Genomic DNA, 26,848 nt, shown 5'->3' with positions numbered 1-26,848 from the left:
GATGGTGGTAGTAGATAGTGATAGTGTCTGTAGATGATGGTAGTTATGGATACAATGGTGTTACTGGTGATGATAAATTTGTCATTTTGATAAATTTGTGTATACCAGTGTACTGTTATATATAATGTTGCCAAACAAGATAAAAATTTTGTGTATGTTCATATCTATGTGTTGTTGTGTCTTTGTGTCTCTGTCTATTGCTGGTTAAGATAGCAAACAAACAGAGCCCAGGATATTAGGATACTGACACGGGTGCTTTGGAGCTTTTATCCTTGCATTAGAGCATTTAGGAGCTGCAAACTAATCGTCTAAATAGATGGCACACATCTGTATGGTAAATACAAAGGAGTTCTCTTAGTTGTAGTTTCTCAAGATCGTAATGACAATATTGTGCCTCTTGCATTTGCCGTTGTTGAGGGTGAGACTTCTGATGCGTGCCACTTCTTTTTTACTCATTTGCACACACATGTGGTGACTCGGGATGGTATTGGGCTTATCTCTGATCGACACGACTCTATTACCTCAGCAATAGCACGTAGTAATAAATCATGGGAGCCTCTGAGAGCTAGCCGCATGTTTTGTGTTAGGCACATAGCATCCAACTTCTTGAAAAATTTCAAGACACCGTATCTACAGAAATTGATTTGTAAATATGATTATGTAAATTGTAATAAAATACTGACGCTCATGTTATGTGGTGATACTTATTATTTTTGTTTTCTTGTTCTTTTACAGGTTATTGTAGAATTGTGCGTGAATTTATTGTACAGTATGCAAGATTATGTGAGCATGATGAGGCTTACACTCAGTGGCTCGATCGGATCCCATGACAGTAGTATATTTTGGCATTTGATAATGGATATCGCTGGGTCATATGGCCATAAACACAATAGAGTACATCAATTATGTATTAAAGGGGGCGCGAAATCTTCCTATCACATCACTTGTCAAAGTAACGTTTTACAGACTAAATGAGTTATTCACTAGAAAGAGAGCTGAGGCTGAGGCTCGAAAGAATGCAGGACATGTATTCTCTGAATATACGATCAACAGACTTCAATTAAAAAAGCAAGTAGTGGAGAACATCCAAGTTAACTTGTTTGATAGGCAGAACGAGGTCTTTGAGGTGCACGATATGTCCAGCGGTATGGAGTATGCAGTGAATCTCCATCGACGACATTGTGATTGTGGTGAGTTTTAGACGGATCAAATTCCTTGTTGTTATATCTTTGCGTGTTGTGCGAACCAACTACTTGATTGACAACAATATGTTCATGAGGTAAACAGGATGGATGAGATAAAAAAAAGTGTATAGAGCAATGTTTAAGCCATTGGAAAACCCAACAACATGGCCTGCGTATCAATGAACTATCTTCTATTTTTATTCTTTCTAAAACAAAATAACTATTATATTATATATATATACATATATCCAATATTTAACTAACATTAAATAAATAAAAGTATATTTAAATAACATTACATATAATATTATTTAAATATTAAAAATACATATTAAAATTAAAATACATTTATATTTAAATACTAAAATTTAGATACATTTAAATCTATGTTCAAAATTAAAATATTTTAAATACTTTTAATATTATATATGTAAAATAAATATTTAAAATACTTTTGAATATATATTTGATTATATTCAATATTATATAAAATATATACTTAAATATATTAAAATATATATTTAAATATATAAAATTTTTTGGTTCTGTTTAAAATAAACATGTCCTACTTTAACATTTATTCAATATAAGTTTAATAATACATTAAATAAAATATATTTCGCACATTTAAATAATATATGACATCAAATCTTATATTTTATATACATGTAAATAATATATGTAAACAATATATATTAACATATTAGAGTAAATAACCATTTTTGACCATAAAAAATTGAAACTAAAGTTATACTCATATAAGATAAGTTTTGTCCGACAAAAATAACCAATTATTAAATTTTTGTTCATAATTCCATAAATACTCCTAACTTTTCATCTTTCTTTGTCATTAAATCCAATCCCTAACTCTATCAATTTAACCCCTTCCTCTTCCTCTACCCTCCAACCTTCTCTATCGTCACAATCCCCTTTCACCACCTCCATTCCCTCACCCTCCCTTCTCTGTCAACTATCACTAATTCCAACACCACCACCGCTTCATTTTCTTTCCCACCCCTCCCCTTCAACCACTTCCTCAACCGCCATTGAAGATCCTCCTCAGCTCCTCCAAAGAGAAAACACCTTTCAAATTGAAAAATCCCAGTATCGATGATTCTATCGCACTCCCAATGCTCTTGCCTTTCGCCTGTTTCCTTGCCATACGACAAGAACTGGAGGGTTGGGTCGTTTGTGTTGGTTCCATACTGTGTGAATTCGCCGATGCCGCCTCCAAAAAGTTTGCTGTAGGTGTTGAAGCATTGTTCGAAGTTATTGTTGCTTTCACCGTAGCCCGTGAAGGTCTCGTTTCCGCCGTTGGAATTGCAGCTATAGGAGCGAAACTGTTAAACCCGGGGTTGCCAAAGTCGTCGGAGTAGTTCTTGAAGTCGTTGACGCTTTCGGCTTTGTCGATGCCGTAGTTGGTAAAGTTATGGCCGTCTTCAAAGTCGGTGAAGCTTTGGCTCTTGTCTTTCTTGGAGAAATTGGGCTTGATGTCAGGGAGGCAAAGAAGGTGCGCGGTGGAACAGAACTTAAGGAGGCGCGTGGTGAGGGCGTTGGTGGCGGCAAGTTTGGCATACTTAGCGGCTTGGATGGCGGTTAGTGGTGAGGCCTTGGAGGTGAGGAAGGATGGCTTTGAAAGTGTTTTAAATGACTTTGTCCCAGTACCGCAGTGCATACGTCTTTAGCATGAATGGATTTTTGTCTCCATCATTGCCGCCGCTGCTGGAGAAACCAATCTGCATGTTAATAATAGGTTTGATGAGAAGAACGTTATTAGTTTCTTTCTCACTTTTGAATGCCGATCAAATAATGTATTAGATTGAAAATTAATATAAAAATTTTAATTCTACTTGTACTTCAAATTTTTGTAACAGGATTCCAATTTGCAAGCAAAATAATTATTTATGATGGATAATACATATATAGCAGGTACAACAGGATTTTGAATTTGAAAAATTTTTTTTCTTTAGAGGAGCTGAGGAGAATCTTCAACGGCGGTAAAGGGAGTGGTGGAGGGGAGGGGTGGAAAAGGAAATGAAGCGGTGGTGGTGTTGGAGTTAGTGATAGTTGACAAAGAAGGGAGGGTGAGAGAATGGAGGTGGTGAAAGGAGATTGTGACAGTGAAAAAGGTTGGAGGGTAGAAGAAGAGGAAGGGCTTAAATTGATAGAGTTAGGGATTGGATTTAGAGATAAAGGAAGATGAAAAATCAAGGGTATTTATAGAGTTATAAACAAAAATTTAATAATTAATTATTTTTGTCAGACAAAACTTATTTTATATGAGTATAGCTTTAGTTTCAATTTTTTGTAGTCAATTTTGTAAGTATTCGAATCATTTATGGTCAAAAATGACTATTTACTCAACATATTATATCAAATATGTTTAATTTATTTTTAAATATATAAAATATATATTTAAATAATATATAAAAAATATTTAAATAAAATAAATTTAATATATTTCGTCAATATACATTATATAAACGGGCCTACTACACATACAAGCAATAAGGCCTTACAAGTGTTGCAAGCCCCCAGCCCACAAACATTCCACACGCGCGTGTATTGATATTGAATGGAGCGTAACATCACGTGCTCCCACTCAAACGGTTACGCTTCTCTTCGCATAAACCACCCCTTAATGGAAGACTCTTCCACTTCTTCCACTTCTCAAAGCCATTCAGAGAAAACGCAACCCTTCCATTTTCGAGCAACATTCGAAACTCAAGATATACAACTCGTCGCTAACATTCGAAAACTCCATCAACACACCATAAAACTCTTGATCAAGAATCTCCAGAGTAAACAAAGCTATAATACTCAAGGTACGTTACATTACTATTCCTGTATATTTTCCAGATTTCGAACTAGGTTTTACTGTTCTTCTACGTTCTTCTAGTTTTTACTGTTCTTTTTGCTCTACGTCTCATTTTATATTTTTTAATGTTCTAGGTTTTACTGTTATTCTTGCTTCTATGTTACACTGTTCTTCTTCGTTCTTGTAGGTGTTACTGTTCTTGTAACTCATTTTTGGGTGTATATTCCGTAGTTTGGTAGGTATATATGCAGTAATTTGTTGGGTGTATATGGCATAAAATGTTGGGTGTATATTTCTGAACTGATATATATGGGTGTATCTGAATCATATCTATCGGTGTATATGGTTCAATTTGTTGGGTGTATATTGGTTGACCTTGTAATGTTGCTTGATATTGATGCATGTTTGAGTGACACCTGACTGATATATATGGTTGTATCTGATTCATATCTATGGGTGTATCTGACTGATATATATGGGTGTATCTGAATCATATCTATGGGTGTATCTTACTATTATCAATGGGTGTATCTGGCTCATATATATGGGTGTATCTTACTGATATCTTTGGGTGTATTTTTCATTTTAGAGAAAATGGCAGCGAGAAACCAACCTGGAAGAAATGTAAGAACAAATATATGTCTTACATGAAATCAGTTTTATATAATAGAATTATATCTGACAATAATTTTATTTTTGTTTACAGCAAACAAAAGACCTTAAGTGTGCAACACATCTCTTAAGTGATAAATTCAGAAATATGAGTGAGGAAAAGAAAACAATTGTGAGGGATTTGGGATTCAGTGGCTTGATGCACATCCCACCACTAAGGGTGCATCACCAAGTGTTAAGGGAGCTAGCTAACAACTTCAAACTAGGGGAGAACAGACTGGAAATGGGATATGGTTCTTTTAAAATAACACCAAGAAAAATAGGTGATGCGCTTGGCATCAATGCAACAGGTAACTCGCTAAAAACTATAGGTGTATATTAACTGATGCTTGGGTGTATTTAAGTTGATGCTTGGGTGTATTTGAACCGACTTTGATACTTTGTTGTTTTTCTTTTTGTAGGAGATCTATTTCCTCAGAAAGTCGATTATAAGAAACTTTCTGAGGATGACAAAGTAATTTTTAGAAGATTTTAGGGTAAGACCCTCAAAAGTCTTACAGATGAGATGATGGATATTGGCGTTGGTAATGAAGAGGAACGTCTAATGTTTAAGAGGATTTTCATCCTCCATATACAAATGGCGTTCCTTTTACCAACGACAATAAACAAAATCTCGCCTGTGCACTTGGCCCCAATTTTTGAGATGGACAGCATAACGGAGCGAAACTGGGGGGGGGCATGTTTTGACCTTTATGGTCAAAGGCATAACCGACTACAAGGAGAAAAGGAAGAAAGCAATTGATGGCTGCCTCTTTGCCCTGATGATAATTTACTTTCATCTTTCTAAAAACAAGGGCAAGAAGAAGGCTGAAAGACTGCCAAAACCCTGGATTGCCAACTGGAGTAAGGAGCAGTTGGTCGAAAGAATGAGTGCAGAAACAGAGGAAATTTTGGTAAGTAAACGTAATATGTTGGGTGTATTTTATTTACCTGAATGCTGCTAACTAAAATATCTAATGTTTCAGGGGATTGTAAAGATGGCGGAAACAAGAGAGAAAATGAAAAAATAGAGAAAAAAGAAAAAAAACAAAAAAAGGAAGGCGAGTTCAACATCGTCTTCGGAGACAGAAACAATTGACAGTGACAGTTCTACCTCTGAGTCTGAGACTCAAGAAGACTCAGAGAATTCACCAAGAAAATAACCCAGCAAAAAAGAAAAAAAGTAAGTACCATACTTGGGTGTAATTTCTTTGTCAAGTTGGGTGTATTTTGTGGAACCATTTGGGTGTATTTTGTTTATCAAGTTGGGTGTATGTTGTTAACTAAGTTGGGTGTATATTATCGATTCAGTTGGTTGTATCTTGTGCATTCATTTGGGTGTATTTTATATCTTTAGTATGTTCTAAATAATGATTGTTTGCCTTCCAGAATGGACTCCAGAAAAAGAAAGAAGAGTCAAGAGGATTCAGATTCTGATTCAGAATCTGAATCAACTGATGAGTAATGTTATGAAATTATTACTCCTTTCTTTTGGCCTCATTATAAAGATTTCGTGTATTAACTGAAGTGTCTCTTATTAACTTATAGAAGCGAAGAATCATCACCGGTGGAGAAGCAAAAGAAAAAGAAAAAGACACAAAGAACACCAAAAAAGTAAGCACTTCTTTGGATAATATTCTGTAATAAAATTAATTTTTTATTTCTAATTCATACTTGTTTTTTCCACACAGAACACAATCCAAAAAGAAAAAGGTTGTTGTTGAGCATTCATCTCCTGAAGAAGATCAATACTATGATGGGTACAATACCTCGTAAGCTATATTACCGTCTATCATCATAATTATTTTTGTTAACATCTTCTTTTATGAATGTAGTGAGAGATATGAAATAGGAAGTGAAGATCTAGATGAATTGTTAAGGGGAATCGATGAAAAATCTGCTGCAGAGGGGGTATGTCTTGTTGGGGTGTATATTTCAGATTTTAGTGTGTTTTCTTTGCTAATAATTGTTTCTTGTTTCGCAGGCAGAACAAAGCTGACCTGCGATCGACAGAAGGTCACTATGTCTCCTCCGAAACGTAAGAAGCTTTATTTAATAAAATCTTGTTATCATGATTTGGGTGTATTTTGTTGATCAAGTTGGGTGTATGTTGTTTATTAAATTGGGTGTATTTCGTTTGTTGTGTTGGGTGTATATTGTCCATTCAGTTGGTTGTATCTTATGCATTCATTTGGGTCTATTTTATACCTGTATCATATTTTTTCTGAATAACATGAAATCTGTTTAGAATATCGGATGTGAACTTGGGAAGTGATGATCCTTCCTCTCAAGGACGCACAGAACAAAGTAGTGTAAACAAGCAGGCAGAGAGCATGTAATTTCTCTTTCAAATAACCGTTACTTTTGTTCTTCTATTACCTTCTACTTCTAATTATGTATATATTTTTTTTAGAAAAAAAGCCCTTTATTATTTTATTCGAGAAAAAAAGGGAGGAAAAAAAAAAGCAAAAACTGCAAGTATGTAAGTTCTCAAAAAACAAAGACTGTCTTCTTTTTGAATTGTTCGGGTGTATTTATTGACTTTCTTTGGGTGTATTTTAGGTTGAGTCTGGTTCAACAATCAGCCAGTGAGCCGGCTGATTCGAATATGATAGTTGTGAGGGAATAGACACCGTCGGAAGCACTTGCAATGTGAGTTTTTCAAGAATATTTCAACCTTATAACCTTATTATTTTCAAAGGCGTTGTTAACCTTTCATTTTTCTTCTTGTTTAGAGTTCCGATTCAAGTTTTTGTGCCAGTGTCCCAAACAACCACTGTGCCGGAATTTCAAGAAACACCTGAGACAGATTTTGAACCAACCCCTTTTCTACAAATTGAAGGAACTACAAAAACGTAAGAAATAGTATTATTTGTTTAGAGTTTGGGTGTATATTGGGTTACAGTTCGGGTGTATATTTGGTAACAGTTTGGGTGTATATTGTTCCTGAATAGTTTTTTTTACGCCATGATTAATTTGTGTGTAACTGTGCAGCACTCCTGAACCCCCCCAACAACTTGAAGAAAGCACATCCACGCTTCTCCCAGCTCCAACTAAAATGTAAGTTCATCAGACTAAAATCAATCTTTACTTATCATCCGTATATTCTTATTCTTATAATACGTTATACATGATGACGCAGTTATTCAGCCACAGAAGACGTTGCTGCCCTATTGATGATGGCACGGACAACATCGTATGTTCCTAGAATAGATCAGATGCCATCATTCAGCCTTGGCCTCACTGATTCAAGCCAAGAAGAATATAAAAATCTCCAGATGCCATCAACGCAGGAGGGAGTGTAAACGCAGGAGGCAGAAAGGGCAAAATCTCCAGAAGCTGCAAATTTGCTAGAACAATTAGAGAATTTGGTAGAAAAAATAGCAAAAAGTGCAGCGAAAGAAGAAAGTAAAAGTCCACAAATTCAAAGGGAGACTGGGGGAGAAAGTTCTGGGAAGTTTGAAACTCCTGCGGGAATAAATCAGAATACGGATGATATGAAACAGAAGTGCTACATCTGGGGACGCGAGTGAAGACATACGCAGATGGCACAACTAACGAGTGTGAGAACATGTGCACTCTGATGGCCCAAGATAAATACATTTTGACAAAAATGCACATTGCATCACTCCAGGCAGCAACTTATATAGAAGCTGAGGTAATATTAGAATAACATTAATGTTTTTACACCAAAGTTTACTGCAATGTTTATTAATATAAATTGATTTCGGCATATATTTCTAGATTGTATCTGCCATGTGCCTCATCCTCAACCAGACAAATGATAAAAGATTTCAAGAACAAGTATACTGTCTCCCCCCCCCCGATATTGTGGTAAGTGTTACTTCTATGAATTTTGGGTGTATTCTTTGTATTCATTTGGGTGTATTTTTTAAGTTCAATTGGATGTAAATTGTGTAGTCGTTTGGGTGTATTTATAGTATTCACTTGGGTGTATTTTCAGTATTATATTTGTTGTTTCACAATTCTTGCAGAACATGGCCATTTCGAAGCACCCAAACGGGGAATTCATATCACCTAAAATCAATAAAGAATTCAGGGTGGAAGACTACCCAAGTTTTATTCCCTTCATAGATGCAAAAAAATTAACTTCGCATCCATATGTAAGTTTTCATTTGTAAAATTTGTTAGTACCGTTCTTTACTTATATGCCAAATAAAATAACACACTGTTGAAATATGGCAATCCTTCAGATTTTTGCACCTGTTTGCCACTCGGATCATTAGTGGTTATGGGTGATTGATACAAGAAAGTGGAGATTTCATATACTTGACCCGCTGCACAAGAAAGCTCCAAGCGATAAGAGAAAGCAGCTTAATAAATTCACTGCAAGTTGGCTCTGTGTTCTCCTTTGGGTGTATTTTGTGGAACCATTTGGGTGTATTTTGTTGATCATGTTGGGTGTATGTTGTTTATTCAGTTGGTTGTATCTAGTGCATTCATTTGGGTGTATTTTATATCTTTAGTATGTTCTAAATAATGATTGTTTGCATTCATTTGGGTGTATTTCATTCGGGTGTATTACTGATTTGTTTTGGTATTTAAGGGATATGTAATTTCAAGAATAAGAGCATATGCCGGCGGGGAACCTCTGAAGAAAGGCGAGAAGGAGAAGGAAATTAAAACATCATACGTTAATATATCAGGCCAAAAATCAACGTATAAATTTATGACTCTGAACATTAAACTTTCCTAAATGAGATTTAAATTTATTTTCTTTATTTTCAGATATGACTGCGCTATCTACGTTATGAAGTGGTTTGAGTTAATTGAGTCGGGAAACATTAAAAGGGAGAAGTATGAATGGGATAATTGGAAACAGGTAACTATCTTTAGAACTATATAACTCTGTATTACTTTACTGAATTAATATTGCTGTTTAAACAAAATATACTTTTTAATTGTAGGACGAGGTGGACCACTATAGAGTGGAGTATGCTTCGCGGATACTATTCAATGAAATGAGTAAAGAGAGAGATGAAACAATTAGAGCGAGTAATGCAATAAGACTGTCGAAGCCATCCTCCGTATTATTGAGTCCGTTTTGTCAGATAAATTCTATTGATATAGAAAATGAGTAATCCAACTGCTAGCTAGTTTGTAAATTGAACAAATGCTGTAAAAAATTGCCATTTATAAACAACTTCTATTCAATGAAATTTTTTTCCATAGTTAAACTATATATGCTGTTAAACTGTCTGTGCTGTATTCAAAAGCTGTATTACAAGTGGTTAAATATGAAGGAAAACATCAAGGCAGATCTAAACACAGATTATAAATTTTACACCCAACGGGAGTTTAATATACACCCAAGATTACTGAAAATATACACCCAAACTGTCTGTGCTGTTAAACTGTCTGTGCTGTATTCAAAATGTATGAATTACAGGGACTAAAATATGAAGAAAAACATCAAATCAAATATACACCCATAACCTGCGATTTTTTAAACCTAAATAAAGTTGAATATACACCCTGAAATCTATCCCCCCATGATGCTTTGAGACTAAAACCCTGAACCCTAAACACTTAAAATGTAAAATATGAATTCACAAAAATACACCCAAAAGAACAGTGCTTTTACACCCATATTCTATAAAACTATACACCCAAAGAGTTATCCCCTGCTGCTGTTACCCTAAACTGATAATTCATAACATGTCCTTGATATTGGCTGGAATTTGAATGCACCACTGATGCAGCATCAAACAGGTTTATCTGAATATAACACTCACATATTAGCTAAACTATTAATGAGAAAAATAAACTCAATCACCACAAATTTAAAGAACATTACTTTTACCTCGCTTAAAACTTTCGTTTCTTCTTCTTTGTGGCATTTGCAATCTGTTTGTCCAACTTTGAACCTAGCCTATTTTTTGGACGTCCTCTTGTTCGGATCCTTGGCGGGCTTTGAAGCTCGTTAACGGATTCCAAGTTGGCATCTTCATGGGATAAAGAAGATGTCCCCTTCCTTTTGGCTTTTAATGATTCCATCTCAGCCATGGCATTATCGTACACACGGTACAGAATTGCAGTCAGTCCCTCCGATTCGGATGCAAATTCGCAAATATTTTGCGAACGAAAAACCAATTGGTCAAACCTCTTGCTTCTTGGCTCCATCAGTGGCTCATCGTGGCTGCTCTTGATGTGTGTGTGTCGCCTCTTTACCTTCTTGCTCCATCGTTCCAGTATATATCTAAGTGACACTTGGCTTACTTGTTCAAAGCTTAACACGCTTAGTGCGTGACAACACAGTATCCCTCTCGACTCGAATAATAAGCATTGGCATTTTACCTCGGCTGCAACTGAGTCGTAAGTAATCACAAACTTGTTGAATATTGAGATGGAAACTTGTTCTCCGACTTCGTATACTGAATAGCCTAGAGCGGAATTCGTTAATCTGGTGATGCAATTCGCCTTTCCTCTGAATTGCGCTTGGACTTCCCTAAACTTTTGATGAGTGTACACATCTTGAAACTGAGCTTCAATAGAGGATTTGGTTGCACACGGTATGACCATATGAAACTCTGCAACATCTGATTCTCTCTCTGCTTGCTCCCTGCTTCCGAGGCAATTATCGTACTGTTTGACGAACTGAATAAGCGAGCTCTTCCGGGTGATAAACTTGTTAAAAAATGAATGCATGCTCTCGTTCCTTTGGGTGCTTCTCATCCCTACCCAGAAGTGGTGATCCAGATAGATAGGAACCCATATATGACGGTCTTTATACAGATCTGCAGAATACACCCAAACACAGACTATAAATACACCCGAAAAAACATGCAAGTTACACTTCTGCTGCAGATTTTAAACAAACATTACCTGAAAGCCACTTGTTGTCCATAAGACCAAAATTTAGCAGAAAATCATTCCAATTCCTATCGAATGAGTTTTTGCTATGAGAGTTCCAAACAACTTGGCTCATTTCTTGTTCAATATCTGCATGTCCCTTGTACCCGTTTAATTTGCTTGGAATCTTCTTCATGATGTGCCAAATACACCAACGGTGAATTGTTGTTGGCATACAGGCCTCTAAAGCCCTTTTCATTGATACGCATTGATCGGTGAGAAACCCTTTCGGAGCGTTTCCTCCCATGCAACGAAGCCAACATTGAAATAACCATTTGAATGATTCAATTTCTTCGTTTTTCATCAAAGGGCATCCGAGAAGTGTTGACTGACCGTGGTGATTCACCCCGACAAAAGAACCACAGACCAAATTATACCTGAAACAAATTACCATAGTGCAGAATGCAAAATCATTAGGTACACCCCAACACATGCTTCGTATACACCCAAAAAATAGCCAATATACACCTCTGCTGCGGATTCATAAAAATACATTAATTTAGTATCATAAACAGGGGCAGTTTGTTACCTGTTTGTATTGTAGATGGTGTCAAATAAAATGACGTCTCCGAAATACTCAAAGGCAGCTCTACTTCTTGCATCGGCCCAAAAAGCCAGCTTAATCGATTGATCCTCCTCGAGTTCAAGCTCAAAAAAGAAATTTTGATTCTTGTCTTTCATTCTTAATAAATATTTTCCGAATTCCTTTGCATCTTCTTATTCAAAAACATTCCGCACTTCCTTAGTAATGTAATTCCTCACGTCCTTTTCGATAAAATTTAACTCGCGGTGCCCCCCGGCAGCCGCAACAAATGATTGGTAGGTTTTGCTTGGTCTGATACCGGCCTCCTCGTTATTCTCTATTGTACGACGAATGTACATGCTTAGTTTCCTGTGCTGTTTGAGCATCTCTGCTTTACTTGGACAGTAGGGGTGTGAATGATCCAGCACAACCTTTGAAATGATCCAAGCACCGACATCCTTCAATGTGTGTATATAAATTCTTGCAGGACAGTTTAAACCGGCTGTCGGATTCGTCTTCTCAGTCGGAGATATTTTAGATTTCCATTTTTCCTCTCTACTACATGTAATCAATTGATTCTTAATCTCGTTTCCCTTCCTATTTGTGCTCCGAACTCTTGTAGAAAAACCTGCAGCCTTGGCGTAGTTCCTGCAAAATTTTCCAGCATCTTCAAGGGTAACCTTGGGAACAAACTGGTCATCAACAACAGAGAGAGGCTGCAGAATACACCATGTCAAAAACTAAAAATACACCCAATCATGTCTAATATAATACACCCGAACCACAACAACTCAACTAAAATGACAATAAAAGTCATAAACTGTAAATACACAAGCTGCAGAATACACCATGTCAAAAACTAGAAACACACCCAATCGTGTTTGATATAATACACCCAAACCACAACAACTCAGTTAAAATAACAGAAAAACCAGTAAACTGTAAATACACCCACACTTCCCTCAAAAATACACCCAAAAAAGTTCTGATCTACACCTGATCGTCTGCTATAAATTCCAGAAAATTAATCAAAACTAATACATTACATTCAATCCACAGATTTATCTTCATGCATTATTTTGACAGTCAATGTTCACGAATTATTCACCTACACAATGCTATACAAATTACTGCAACAAAATTCATAGTAATCCTATGTAAATCAAACCTCAGGAACTTTGTTAGATTCAAATTCATAGTCCACTTCGCTTGGATTCAGCTGACAATCTGAGGTTGAATCATCCATTATCTTCAAAACGAGTTCAAACTTTGATTTCAGAAAACGAAAAATCAAATAGAAAACGAAGCTGGAGTTACAGAGAGAGGAACTAACGTAAATGACGAAGAAGAAACGAGTGAGAAAGGAGAGGAAAAGAACGATCGAAGAAACCAGGGGAAGCTTCACGAGAAGAAGAACGAGCAAATCTGCAAATAACAAAAACGAAGAAGGAAACAAATCTTTTAAATTTGGTAGTTAGATATACGTGGGATCCCTATATAGCGCGTGTATATAACGTAACCCTTGGAGCGCGTTTTGGGGTTTTATTTGTTAATGAACTTGTAAACCATACAAGTCATTAGGACTTGTATGCAGAGCTTTTCTGTAAATAATAACTCAAGTGAGTAAGTATCAATTTCACAAAAATTAATGAATCAATCAATAATAATTAAGTGATTAGGCTAGTTAAACAAGTTAAAAACGAATATTGTGAGTTTCAAACAAATAGCATAAAACAATAATTCAGAGAATTCAAGAAAACAAACAATAAATGAGTTGTGAAATTAATATAAAAAAACAATTAAGGCTTTGAAGATGTTGAATTTTCGAATTAATAATTTTTATCAATTACTTTAATCATGCAAAGATTCAATTTATAGAAAACTTTAATTGATTAATAATTGGTCATTTTTGTCAGACAAAACTTATCTTATATGAGTATAACTTTAGTTTCAATCTTTTATGGTCAATTTTATCTGCGTCCGAATCTTTCATGGTCAAAAATGACTATTTACTTTAATATTTATCACTTCATCAAGTTAGTGTTATAATTAGGGATAAAATATATTTTGTATATTTAAAATTTTTAAAAAATTTTGAAAAGATTTTTAAAATCTCAAAAAGTATACTTTAAATGTATGTGTCAAATGAGCATGAGATTTTTATTTGAAGCAAAAGATAAATATATTGTGTGATTAGATTTATGAGCCAATTTTAAAATTTATTGACCTACTAAATCTGTTTAATCTTATTCTTTTGAATTTTAAATTTAGATGAATTAATCTAACTCGTTTAACAAGGTTAAAAAAAATGCATAGAGTAACTTATTAGAAAGTTTACCAATTCTTTTTTTTTTGTATTTTATAGTGATAATATTTTTAAGACTTAAATATATTTTATGTATGAAAAAGTGTACCTTTTTTTTGGCCCGCTATAAAAGATATTTAATTTGGTTTACATCCAAATGTAATTATTTTTTCTTTGACGAGAAAAGAGAAAAAAAATAGTACGTTTAATTTGTATTTGTATTTTTTGTTTTTTTAGTATTTTTTATTTTTAAAATTTTATAAAAGAGAAAAAAATAATAAAATTATATTTTTTATTTTTATCTTTTTTTTATTATAAAATTTTAAAAATAAAAAATATTAAAAATAAAAACAAAAAATACAAATCAAATACACTGTTATATTTTGGTCATTTGATATTTTGTTTAAGTATCTCCGTTATTTTATTTTGATTTTTTTTCATACACTAAAGTAGTATGTTTGTTTTATGTCGTTCTTCAGTACTTGATAAAAATCTGATTTTAAGTCCTTTCCATTAATAGCTTGGCGTTTTGAAACCGACTCATCGAAAGATTTTAGGGAGTAAGGTACTAAACCAAACTTTTTTTTTACTTTTGAAAATAAAAAATATCTGGAGACTGAATTCTAAATATTGTAAACAATAGATATATCAAATATTCAATTCAATAGGTACGTAAATAATTATATTAATTTTTAATTATTTAATAATTATTTTTTTATTCTATTTACTCATGTACAGTTTTCTAAATATGCAAATAATTATCTTAATATTTAAATTTAAGAGATAATTTAAAATAATTTTTTTTTTTACTTTTTAATTTTAAAACTCATTATTCACAAAAATTATTTTCGGCTTAACAAAACTGAATTTTAAAATTATAACACAGCTTTTATGAGAAAAACTACTTTAACAAAATGAATAAATAATTGGACTAGAACTAAAAAAAAATTATTTCTCACCGTTCACACACGAAAATCAAGCAGGAAAATTACAAAACAAAGGAAAAACACATAAACATCATAGGAAGCTTCCTCTGATGGGTTGGTGTGACTCCTGCAACAATATCTTCCCCGTACATTCTAGTACAATGCAATTTATAAATGGTGCTCTTCTTTCTTAACCTCACTTTTCCTTCAAATATATGTTTTGCTTTCCATTCTGAATACTACTTATCTCATTGCATGAATTGTGATCAAATCTTCTGTTAAATTGTAGGTTAGAGGTTAGCTTCTAAAGTTTTCAAGTTATGTCTACTAATGGCCATCAAATGGAGCAGCAATATTCTACAAGGAATCTCTCAGATAGTTCGGGTAGGTAATTAACCATCTTTCTTCATCTCAGATAGTTCTCATAGATATCTTAATGTTTGTAGTACTTTGAATTACAATTCAACTTCAGTAATTTTCATTTGTTACTTAATTAGTACCTTTTTTATTTTTTATTTTTTAATTATGGTGGTCATCAATTGTAAGCTACTAAAACTTTTATCTTGTTCTTCTTTTGCTGGTTAATTAAGCTTTTAAATAACGTGTATATCTTAGATTCTTAGTTGTTATATGATAGGCTTTCTAGGAATTTCAACTTTTTCTTTCTTTCTTGCTTGTTACAGAATCTGGAAGCCATTATGAGCTAGAATCAAGATTTTACATGACATCCTGTACCGCCATAATCTTCGTCGCTTCGCTTGTGACCGTTGGAGTTCTGTTAATAACTTTGGTGGTTTCATTGACAATTATGTTGCAATCTTGTCAAAGTAAAAGCAGTGGAGTTATTAGGCTTCAGAATGTGAATGATTATTACATTTATTGCAAGATGCATTTTCTGCATGCTGAGCTTAATAACTTGGAAGGCAATTATCTTCCTAACATATGCAGAGACCTGGCTATAAATTATGTCAAAGAAGGACAATATGGAAGAGACATGGAGTTAGCTAGTTCTATGATTGATGATTACTTCAACAGTGTTAAGTCTTCAGATCATGGTTTGGATTCAGTCTTGATGGACATTGATAACATTTTTGCTATGAATCCTCATTCCTCCAATTTGTTTCATAGGTGATCTTCTGCCACTGGAAATTGTTTTCTTTTTTTTCCCCCTCCAATTGCGGCCGGATTGCTAGCCTTGACCTACAGCAATCTGGTGTTGGTGGCTTGTTACAACAACCGATATTAGTTATTACTTATATATACTAGGTACTCAAATTTTGGTGTTTTCACTCTTGATATAGGTTTCAAAATGACAACATTAGCAACTGTATCAAAGAGGCTAAGAATTTAAAGCTCAGGCTTTTGCTAAGATTATACCTTAATCTTCAAACTGCTGGATGGTCCATAATTTTGTTATCAAGAGAGTCTGAAACACAACGAAATAACACCAGTAATCATCTTGTCTCAGCAGGGTTTAGAGGTTGGTCTGCCTTGTTAATGAGGTATAGTAATCATGTTCCTTTTACACATCATAGACAAGTACTAAAGAAAAATATCTTCCCTGTTACAAAATTTACTCATGTCTTACTCTTTCAACTAACATCAAACACACTACATTTTTTGCAGAAAAAAAGATGAAGTTTCTGCCAAGGAGAATGAGTACTTCTATAGGCAAAGGAATCTGATACAGAAGAAGGGCTTCCGCATAAAAAGCATCATAAGCAGCCATGTGGATGCTTTGAAATTTCTGGATAAAGGAATGCAAATCTTATTGCTTCCAAACCCTATGTGTCACAAGTTTTAGCAGCAATTGCGAAGCATACACAATTGACATTAGCACAAATCTAAGATTGATAGTTTTAGAACGAACAAATTGTAATTATCATTTATTAATTCTCTGAAACTAGTAGTTGTCTCTTTCAGTCTATTGTTACATATGTAAATGAAACCGAACCAGTGATCATAAGATCCATGGTACGATCAAAAGAAAGCCACATGAATTCATGAAGTATCTTGGGACAGTGCCACGTCCAAATACTCTCCCAAGAAAAAATCTCTATGCTAGGAATTTTTCATGCCTTACTATGAAAAACAAGAATATGCATGCATGAAGATTTCAGATGTTTCTCGTACCCAACTATGCATTATTCTAGAATTCTAATCATGGCCATGCAAATTATATTAAATAACAATATGAACAGGGTAAAAAAACTATTAATTAATTAATTGTCAACAAAAGATCAGAATTATCCTATACAGAAATCTATTATTATCTATTTAATATATAAAAAAAGAGCCGCAAAACATCTACCCTCTATCCTAACGTGTGTCCCCAATTCCGCCTCCATAAGCTCGACGCGTGGAAAGAAAGTTATTTCAATTTTGTGTTTTGCTCCCCATAAGCAAAAGAGAACTCATTGTGTTCGATGGAAAAGACGAAAAGAAGAAGCAATTTTTTCTATAAATTCTAAGATATCCCTTTTATTCATTGTGTTTAGCACATGTTAGAGCATTAGTAATTTCAAAACGATGGAATTAACAGATTGATACTTTACTCTAATTGGTTGAGTGGACTTAATCTCAGATTTTTAATATGTTTTGTTCGATTGAAAAATTTAGCCTGTTGGTTTAAACGATGGCCTAATTTTAGCGTTATTTCATAAAATTTAGAACCAGGTGAAGAACTTTTTTTATGATGTGGTTTTTATATACAGTTTTATTTTACTATAACTATTTTGTCTATTGAATCTTTCATCCCACCATCCCCAGAACTTTAAATACTTTCTGTCTTCCGTATGACTTCAACAAATACTTTTAATAAAAAGGTTGATCGTGTTGCAGATATTAATACAACAAAATTGGCTTGGAATTTGTTGTTGGAATTATTCGTGTATACGAGATTCCTAACTTATGGAATTTCACAGATGTATGTAGCTTAAAGTTGGTACTCCAGGATGAAATGGTGTATTCTACTATTTATTTTAAGATATGATGATATTAATTTGTAAAGTTTATGCATGTTAATTTGTGTGTATTTGTATCTCTGTCTGTTAAAAGTAATCGTATACATTGCTCCATTCTAAAGATAAATGTGGTGGTTTTTAAGACTGTTGTTCGTGAATTTAGAATTTAATCAATGAGAAATTTCATTGTTCAACCAATTTCAAAAGGTGTGAGGACAACTGCATACAAGTCCAAGTTGAGTTTTTACATGAAAACTTCTGTGAGTGCTCTCTCGAGTGAGACCTTTCAACTGAATACTTTCTGATTCGTCTCTTTTTCAAAAATTGAAGCAATTGATGCTGCCAATCTAAACATCTTCCTACGTAATATATTGATGAGATCATTGATAAAATAATTTATTCGATTATTTGGTTTTGTTATTTTATTTGTAGCTGATTTATTGTGTCTTTGTTGGTTTTTATCTCCACTGTGGTATAGATCACATTGATCACATTGTTAGAAAGGAAGATGCTAGACCAATGGTTATAAAATCAGGTCAAGAAAGTAAATTCTTGGTACTATACTTGGAGGATCTTCAGTATGTCATTTTGCTGGCTTCATTGGTGTATTATTAAATGGTAATTTCTGTTGTAGTTATTCTTATATGTTTTACAATACTATAGGAAAAACAAGATGAAGTGCACTGTATTTGGTGAAATGATTAGTAAGGTAACTCCATTTGTGAATAAGGATGATGGTGAGCCATTGGTATTGGTCGCTCAACTCTTCAAACTCAAATAAGTGCCTCAATAAGATTAATGTTCAGAATAGTCTTTATGCATCAAGAGTCTTCCTTAACCCTGACTTCTCTGATGTTGTTGAATTCAAGAATTGGTATGTAAACACTGAAATTAAGTTAATTTGGGAGTACTTTGTATATCTATTTAGGCATATCTGTATAATAGTGATAATGATTTTTTATTTTTTTGTATTACTTCGAGTTAGCCTACTAAAAGAAGGTGACATTGCCTCGCAACGAATTAATCATATAGAGACCCAACCTCAGTATTTAGTGAGTCATGAAATTTTGGGAGATGCCTTTTCAATCAATAAAATTGAAGAAGTTTTAAACATGACTTATGTTAGCTCATTTCCCACCTTTTTGTATTAACACTAAATTTGTTGCATTGTCTTTTAATGTTATCAAAATGAGAGTTCATATTCTTGCAAGAAGGCTCCACTTGGGTTTTAGCCACTATAGTATCTATTGATGTTAGAACCTGCAATTAGTATTATGCCTCATATAAAAGTTGTTCTAGAAAAATTTTGGAGAATAAGGGTTAATATTTCTGTGAACATTGTCGAAAAGTGGGATTTAATACTCCGTTAAGGTAATAGTTTTTTTGGTGTTATAAAATTTATGTAACCTTTTAACACCAACCTTTTTTAGGTGACCATGATTTGTGTTATTTTATTACAGTAAAAATAGTCTAGCTAGATGAAATAATGCCAATTTGCAGTTACACTCATTTGTTTATAGGAGTTTTTTTATGTTCAATTCTAAAATATCATGTTTCTGAATATTGATTTGTTCTACCTTGCTGATTAGAACTAACACTTAACTTCTTATATCAGATGTAGTTTGACTTTTTTTATGATCCCATACTAAAAAGTTCAGTTGGGTATTATTAAATATGAAGTCATATGTTGTGGAATCTAATAGTTCCAAATGAGTTGAAGTGGTGTTATAGTTATTAGAAAAATTGTGTAATTTGTAGTCATGTAATTATTTTATTAGGAGTTATATTCCATTAAAAAAAAAACTCAATGGATAAAATTCTTGGTATATTATATCATTACAAGATTAATATTTATTTGAGGGAGTATTTTGGTGAAAATTTTTAAAAACCTCCACAATACATTTTATTTATGGTAATTTAAAAAATCTCTACTCATAATTAATTAAAATTCAAAATTTTGGAACAAAGCTCATTTTCTCTTTTCCCCAAAATGAGAGGCGCTGAGTTAGCTAAGAGAGTGGCTATGAAACCCTAAGTTTTTTACCGCCATTTTTTTCGCCGTTTCCGTCGCAGGCGCCGTTACCACTGCCGTGTCCGTTGCAATAGAGAGCTTCTGGATCGAGCCATCTCTTCTATCAACACGTTTTCATATCTGTTCTCTTTATTTTGTCATTGCTACCACTGTTGCCATCGCAGTTTCTGCCGCCATTGCTGCCACAGTTTCTACCGTCGATACCACCGTAGTTGATGTGGTACAATGCATTATTTTCAAATTTGTTCACTCCCGAGCTTCTTCTTCAACGCCGCTTTCTCTCACTCCAATTTCTCTTTTAAACTGCCGCCGGTACTTCTTTTTCTTCTCCTTCCCTATTAATTTTCTTATATTTTTTCTTTGCTAACAATAAAATTTTTCTCTGTCTTGCCTCCTCAGTTTTGTTGCAATTTTCTTATTGATATCCCCTTTTGTTTTGTATTTTTTTATTATTTTTCATTTGCATTGATAAGGAGTCTTGGAAACAAGGCATGAGAATACATGATAATTGGTCATTGAAGTTTTTTTGTTTCATGTCAGTAGTTAGTGGATATTTTTGTGTTAGGAGTGATTATTAGCTACTTTGTTTTGGTTGGTTGATCTGCATTTTGTATGTTTATTTTTTGTTCTTATTTTTTAAGTTTGACTTATAGAATATGCTTAAAATCAATGAGTATTTTTATTATGTATGTGACTTATGCTTTTTTATATGAATGTTCATCTTCACAAAAAAATATTGGAATTCTGCTATATTAGTTTATTTTCCAATGAAATATATTTCAGGATTGCGTTGTTTTAACAAATAGGAATTGGAAAGAATGCTAGCCACGTATGTTTCTTCAATTTCAATCAATTTCAGCCATGCATGCCAGCCACTGCCAGTCTCATTAATTGCTTGAACTGTAGTAGTTGCTGTTTTACGCATAGCCTTAGTCATGGTGTTCACTCTCGCCATAAAAGCATTGGAATCGCGCGTTAGAACACTGATAAACCACTATTTTATGATTTATCTTGTGCTCAATTGAGTAGATTTTATCAATCTTTCATACACTTATTCATACTAATTGCATGAGTTTACATTCTCCTTCCAGATTTTGTGATATGATTGAAAACATGCTTCTTTGGCTTTTATTTTCTTTTATTTAAATCCTCTCTTATTACCATTAGATGCCTTGATATGTGTGTTAAGTGATTTCAGAGATTACAGGGCGGGAATGGTTTAGAGGATGGAAAGGAAGCATGCAAAAGTGGAAGGAATACAAGAAGTTGAAGAATTGCTAAGCTGTCCAGCCTGACCTCTTCGCACTCAAACGGTCATAACTTGAGCTACAAAGGTCCATATGATGCGGTTTCAGTTGCGTTAGAAAGCTAACGTCCGGGGCTTCAATTTGATATATAATTTGCCATAGTAGCCGAACAGGTAGACGATGCGAACGCGCGTTCCACGCGGACGCGTCGCATTTGCGAACCTCAATCCACGCAAACGCGTGGACGACGCCTCCGCGTCACTTTTCCGCGACCTGTACATACCAGACTTCAAAATCAGTGATTTCTGGGCTGTTTCTGACCCAGTTTTCGGCCCAGAAAGCATAGATTAAAGGCTGCAAAGTGGAGGAATGAAGAAGAGACTCAAAATTCACTTTCCATAATTTTAGATGTAGTTTTAGAGAGAGAGGCTCTCTCCTCTCTCTTAGGATTAGGATTAGGATTTTTAGAAATTAGAAATATTTCTTCTTCATCTCAGATTCAATGTTCTTATTTATTTATTTTCTCTTTTATTTGTTTAATGACCATTCATGTTATGATTTTCTTTGGTTAATATAATTTGAGGTATTTTCAGATCTATTATTTGTTTCTTTTATTTATGATATAAATAATTTAGATTTTTCTACCTTTTGGCTCTGGTTGATTAATTGGTGACTCTTGAGTTATCAAACTCATTGTTGACTGAAAATTGGAATTCTTCAAGAATTAAATCGAGTTCCACTAACTCTAGCCTTTCCCAAGGAAAGACTAGGACTTGAGGAATTAAAATTAATTCATCCACTTAACTTACCTTCATAGTTAGAGGTTGACTTAGTGAGAGAAGAATCCAATTCTCATCACAATTGATAAGGATAACTGGGATAGGACTTCCAATTCTCATACCTTGCCAAAAGCTTTACTAGTTATTATTTTGACGACTTGTTATTTTATATTACTTGTTCAACCCTTTTGAAAACTCCAAAATATACCTTTGCATAACCAATAATAAGAACGTACCTTCCTGCAATTCTTTGAGAAGACGACCCGAGGTTTAAATACTCGGTTATCAATTTTAAAGGGGTTTGTTACTTGTGACAATCAAAACGTTTGTAAGAAAGGACTTTTGTTGGTTTAAGAGCTATACTTGCAACGAGTACTTAATTGTAAAGATTCTTAGACCACGCAAAAGTTCTCCCTTCAAAATGGCGCCGTTGCCGAGGAATTGCAAACGTGTGCCTTATTATTGGTTATTGTAAACATTTTTTCAAAAAAAAAATTTCAGATTTTTATTTTAAAAAAAAAATTATCTTATCTTATCTTATTTTTCAAAGTTCAAAATTTTTTTCAAAAATTATATCTTTTTCAAAATATTTTCTTTTTGTTAGTTTTTATTTTTATTTTCTTCTACTACTATGAACTCTCACCCTTTTGGCTATGAGTCTGGTTACAACTATGTTGCAGGAAGAGGAAGCTATAACAGGAATATGCATCAAGGTCAAAGCAATCAAAGATGGATGGAGCCAAGAGGACCTGATCAACCCTTTAGGCAACAACACCTTCCAGGATATCATGGACAAAGACCATTCTACAATGCATACAAAGATGATAGGTATGGTGGACCTCCTTGTAGTTACCAACAAGCCCCATCATATGCCAATGAACCACCTCCTCAACATAGCTTTGAACCACCACACTCACAAGCCCCTTTCCACCATTCACCTCCATATGACCCCAATCCTTATTCACCACACCAACCACCATATGAACCATACCCAGAACCACCACCTCAATATACACCATCTCCTTATCATTATCAAGATGAACCACCTTCCTACCATGAACCCTTTCTCCCAACAAATGAACCCTCCTATCCACCCCAAACCCCCATGGAGAGAGCATTTGTCGATCTAAACTCTATGATACAAGCTCTCGCCGCCCAAATCGGACCACCAAATACATTCAACAATCAACCCTCAAGCTCTAGTGCACTTCTTTTTCAACTACAGAATGATCTCTCTATCCCATCACCACCATCCATGGAAGAGCACCCACATCCATCAATCCAAGAGCAACATGATCCCAATGATGCTATTGACATGAAACAAGAGAGAAGGGATCATCTTCGCGAATCCATACTTCATAAGGAGCTAGAGGAGGCCTAAAAGGTGAAGGTAGTTAAGACCCTTGAAGTCGAAGGAGTGGTTGAAGAATCAGTGAAGGAAGACATCAAGGAGGAGTCTGATTTTTTCTTAAAGCAAAAGGAGGCCCAAAATGTGGAGATAGGAGAGACCCTCGAAGATAAAAGAATAGTTGAAGGGAGTTATCCTAGAAAAGAGGCCATCAAGGAGGAATACCATTTCATACTTAAACACATGGATCAAGCGATAAGTCGATTACCTTCCCGACGTTCGGACACTCAAGGAACCCCATGACTTCATGTGGACAATATAATGAAGAACGTAGTATGAAGGAGACATTAGAAACTCCGGTGAACAGTAAGGAACATGAATTTGTACTGGAACAAGTGGAGGAAGCCGGAATTATTGAAGAAGAGGAAGTGGTTGAAGACTTAGGAGATGCTGAATCTCCATTGGAAAGTCCATTCAAAGAGCCTCGTTCAAAGACGTTTGAAATTGATGTTGAGGAGGGTGTACAACCTCCAAGGCATCTCATGGTTGAAGACTTTGAAGAGGATGATCAAGAGATGGATTCAATCATTAATGAATTCTTATCTACATTTGAATCATATCCCATTGGACTTGACATGGAAATTAAAGAAGAAGAAGCATAACCTCCCATGCCCTTGGTGAGCAATGAAGAAGAGACTGAATTGGAAGAAAGCTACCAAGAGGAAGAGGTTGATATTGAAGAAATTTGCAAAGAGGTGGTAGTTGTCAAAGAAGAACACAAAGGAGTGGAGCTTGCAAGTTCATTAGAAACCCCTCTCCCTAAATTGCCATCATCCTTCACAACATTCAAGTGGATAAAATTCATATCCATTAGCTTTCTAATTCCACTTGAATATGGGCTACTGGAGACGGATGATCAACTTAGAGCTCTTTGTGGCATTAAGAGTGAGAGAAAGATGGTCAGTGGTAAGAGTTGTCCTACAAGGTTCAACATGGTTGTGTGCTCAAAATTTAAACGCAAATGTTGGTGTAAAGCTCAACTGATGGGTCTAGGAAGTTATTTGGCCGCTTTAGTGAGAATTCAGATTGCCTGCCACCCGGTTGAAATGCTAAGGATCAACAAGAAGACGGGTGCAAAAGCAAGGTTTGGGACCCCGGAATTCGATCTAGAAATTAATACTTTTGGGGCCTTGTCAATTGCTTTAGCTTGCTCGAAGGCCTTATGCGCTTAGTTTGGGATCCCGGAGGCTGTGGAAATTCAAACACTGGTGGAGATTCTTGGATGAATACAAGCACAAGTCGCCATAACAAGAAGCTCACCAGAATGTCCAACTTAAGGACTTTAACTAAAAGTGCTAGGTGGGAGACAACCCACCATGGTATGATCATTCTTTTTTCAGTTTTAATTTTAGTCTGTTTTTGAGTTTTGATTGAACCTGGAATCATGCATAGCATTTATATTAAGCATTGCATTCTGCACACTGCATTATAAAAAAAAATTTCGCACGCGATGCGACAGCGTCGCCGACGCGTCCGCGTCACAGGTGCGTTGGAAAGAAAAGAAATGTGAATAGAGAGTCACGCGAGAGCGTGGCTGGAGGCGTGCCTTTGGCACAATTTGACCGACGCGACCGCGTCACCGACGCGTCCGCGTCATGTGGGAAAAACGCCTCCCACGCGTCCACGTCACCCACGCGAACGCGTGACCTGAAATTCGACGTAAGAAAGGGTGCACGACCGAAAGTTGTGCTGGATTGGTGTTGAACGCGCAAGCCTTACCATGCGGATGCATAACTGACGCGTCCGTGTCATATCCCTATAATGGCCACTCACGCGATCGCGTCGACCATGCGACCGCGTCGCCCTGGAATTTGGCAATAATGAATTCTGAATAGAGAGTTGTGCGAGCGCGAGGCTGCCCTCGCGCCAGTAGCACAAAATGCGTCACGCGTCCGCGTGACCGACGCGACCGCGTCAATTAATTTAAGCACAAGTCGCGCGACCGCGTCCCCACGCGTCCGCATCGATTGCGCCGCACAGCTTACCCTAAATTGCCAAAATATCTTATCTTTTCTTCCCCAATCCTAATTTTTCCTCCCTCCTTTCTTCCTTACTTCTTTCTTCCCTTCTTTCCCTTCTCATTCTTCTTATCTTTCATTTTATTTATTTGCATATTTCATTCATTACATCTTAATTTTGTGCACATTTTTATTTTCTTTTCTAAATTCATTATTTTTCCTTTGGTGTTAAATTTTTCTTATTTAACTGTTGCATCTTCTCTTAATTTATTTTGGGTGCTTAGTGACTTGTTTTATTATGGTTAGGTAATGTTATTTAAATCAATGCCAATCTTTTATACCTGTATTACTTTTGCATTGACATAAATTTATATTATCTCTCCTTACCCACACTCTCTTCCCCATTGTTGCAAATTTTTGCACTCTTGCTTTGCCATGTACTTCTACTGTTTTCTCACTTGCATGTTGTAGCTGCCATGTCATTGAGACCCTCATTATTTGGCATTAACCCAACCATATTTTATTTGCTTTCTTATCTTTATTTCTGGGTTACTGCTCTTCTTTTTCTTCTTTCAGGCCGGCCACCAAAGACGAAAAAAAGAAAGAAACTTCTAACAGGGGAGACAAATAAGTCTATCTGCACAATCCTTGAAGAAAAACATCAATTGGAACAACCCGTCCACTTGCACATCTTTGCATGCACCGAGGACGGTGCAACCTTTAAGTGTGGGGAGGTCGATACCGACTTTCGCGGGTTAGTTATTTTCTGACTCAACACCTATGTTTAAACTTCTCTGTAGTTAGTTCTTGCATTTGCATGTTTGATTGCATTATAGTTAGATTTTGTGCATATTTTACCACCACTTGGTTGAAGTAATAAATTTCTTTTCAAGACTTTTATTTTATAATATTTCACTAATTTAAATTAAAAATTAAAATTTTTCTATGTGTTAAATTTGTTTGAAGTTATATTTGGAACATAGTTTAAAAAGCTAAAGAACACACAACCCATGAGATTTTGAACCTAATTACATGGTTACACTATTTAAACCATGAATTTTATTTTTGTGTGTTTCCTTCTCTATGATTGTAATCTTTACTTTGTTTCAGTCTATATGTCCAATATAGAATGTAGATACATACCTACATGTGATTAAGGCTATTATTTGAATTTTTACTCA

At 34.9% G+C, this 26,848-nt stretch overlaps 1 protein-coding gene across 1 annotated transcript; it reads left to right on the top strand.

Annotated features, from left to right (window-relative positions):
* Positions 1-15,462: 15,462 nt before the first annotated feature.
* On the top strand, positions 15,463-17,202 carry LOC130954938 (uncharacterized protein At2g39920-like). Its single transcript, XM_057881707.1, has 4 exons — positions 15,463-15,664; positions 15,964-16,408; positions 16,582-16,782; positions 16,907-17,202. Exons 1-4 carry the CDS (start codon positions 15,601-15,603, stop codon positions 17,082-17,084), a joined length of 888 nt encoding a protein of 295 aa, XP_057737690.1. The 5' UTR covers positions 15,463-15,600; the 3' UTR covers positions 17,085-17,202.
* The last annotated feature ends 9,646 nt before the right edge of the window (positions 17,203-26,848 follow it).

The sequence above is a fragment of the Arachis stenosperma genome, chromosome 10 (assembly GCF_014773155.1).
Source record: "Arachis stenosperma cultivar V10309 chromosome 10, arast.V10309.gnm1.PFL2, whole genome shotgun sequence".
In the NCBI taxonomy this organism is placed as follows: Eukaryota; Viridiplantae; Streptophyta; class Magnoliopsida; order Fabales; family Fabaceae; genus Arachis; species Arachis stenosperma.
Note: the sequence above shows the minus strand (reverse complement) of the source record. Positions and strands in the feature narration are given on the sequence as shown.

Coding starts and splice junctions, on each gene's coding strand:
- LOC130954938 (XM_057881707.1), top strand. CDS start 15,601: ATGTCTACTAATGGCCATCAAATGGAGCAGCAATATTCTACAAGGAAT. Junction 15,665..15,963: donor GAATCTCTCAGATAGTTCGG/GTAGGTAATTAA, acceptor TGCTTGTTACAG/AATCTGGAAGCCATTATGAG. Junction 16,783..16,906: donor TGGTCTGCCTTGTTAATGAG/GTATAGTAATCA, acceptor CATTTTTTGCAG/AAAAAAAGATGAAGTTTCTG.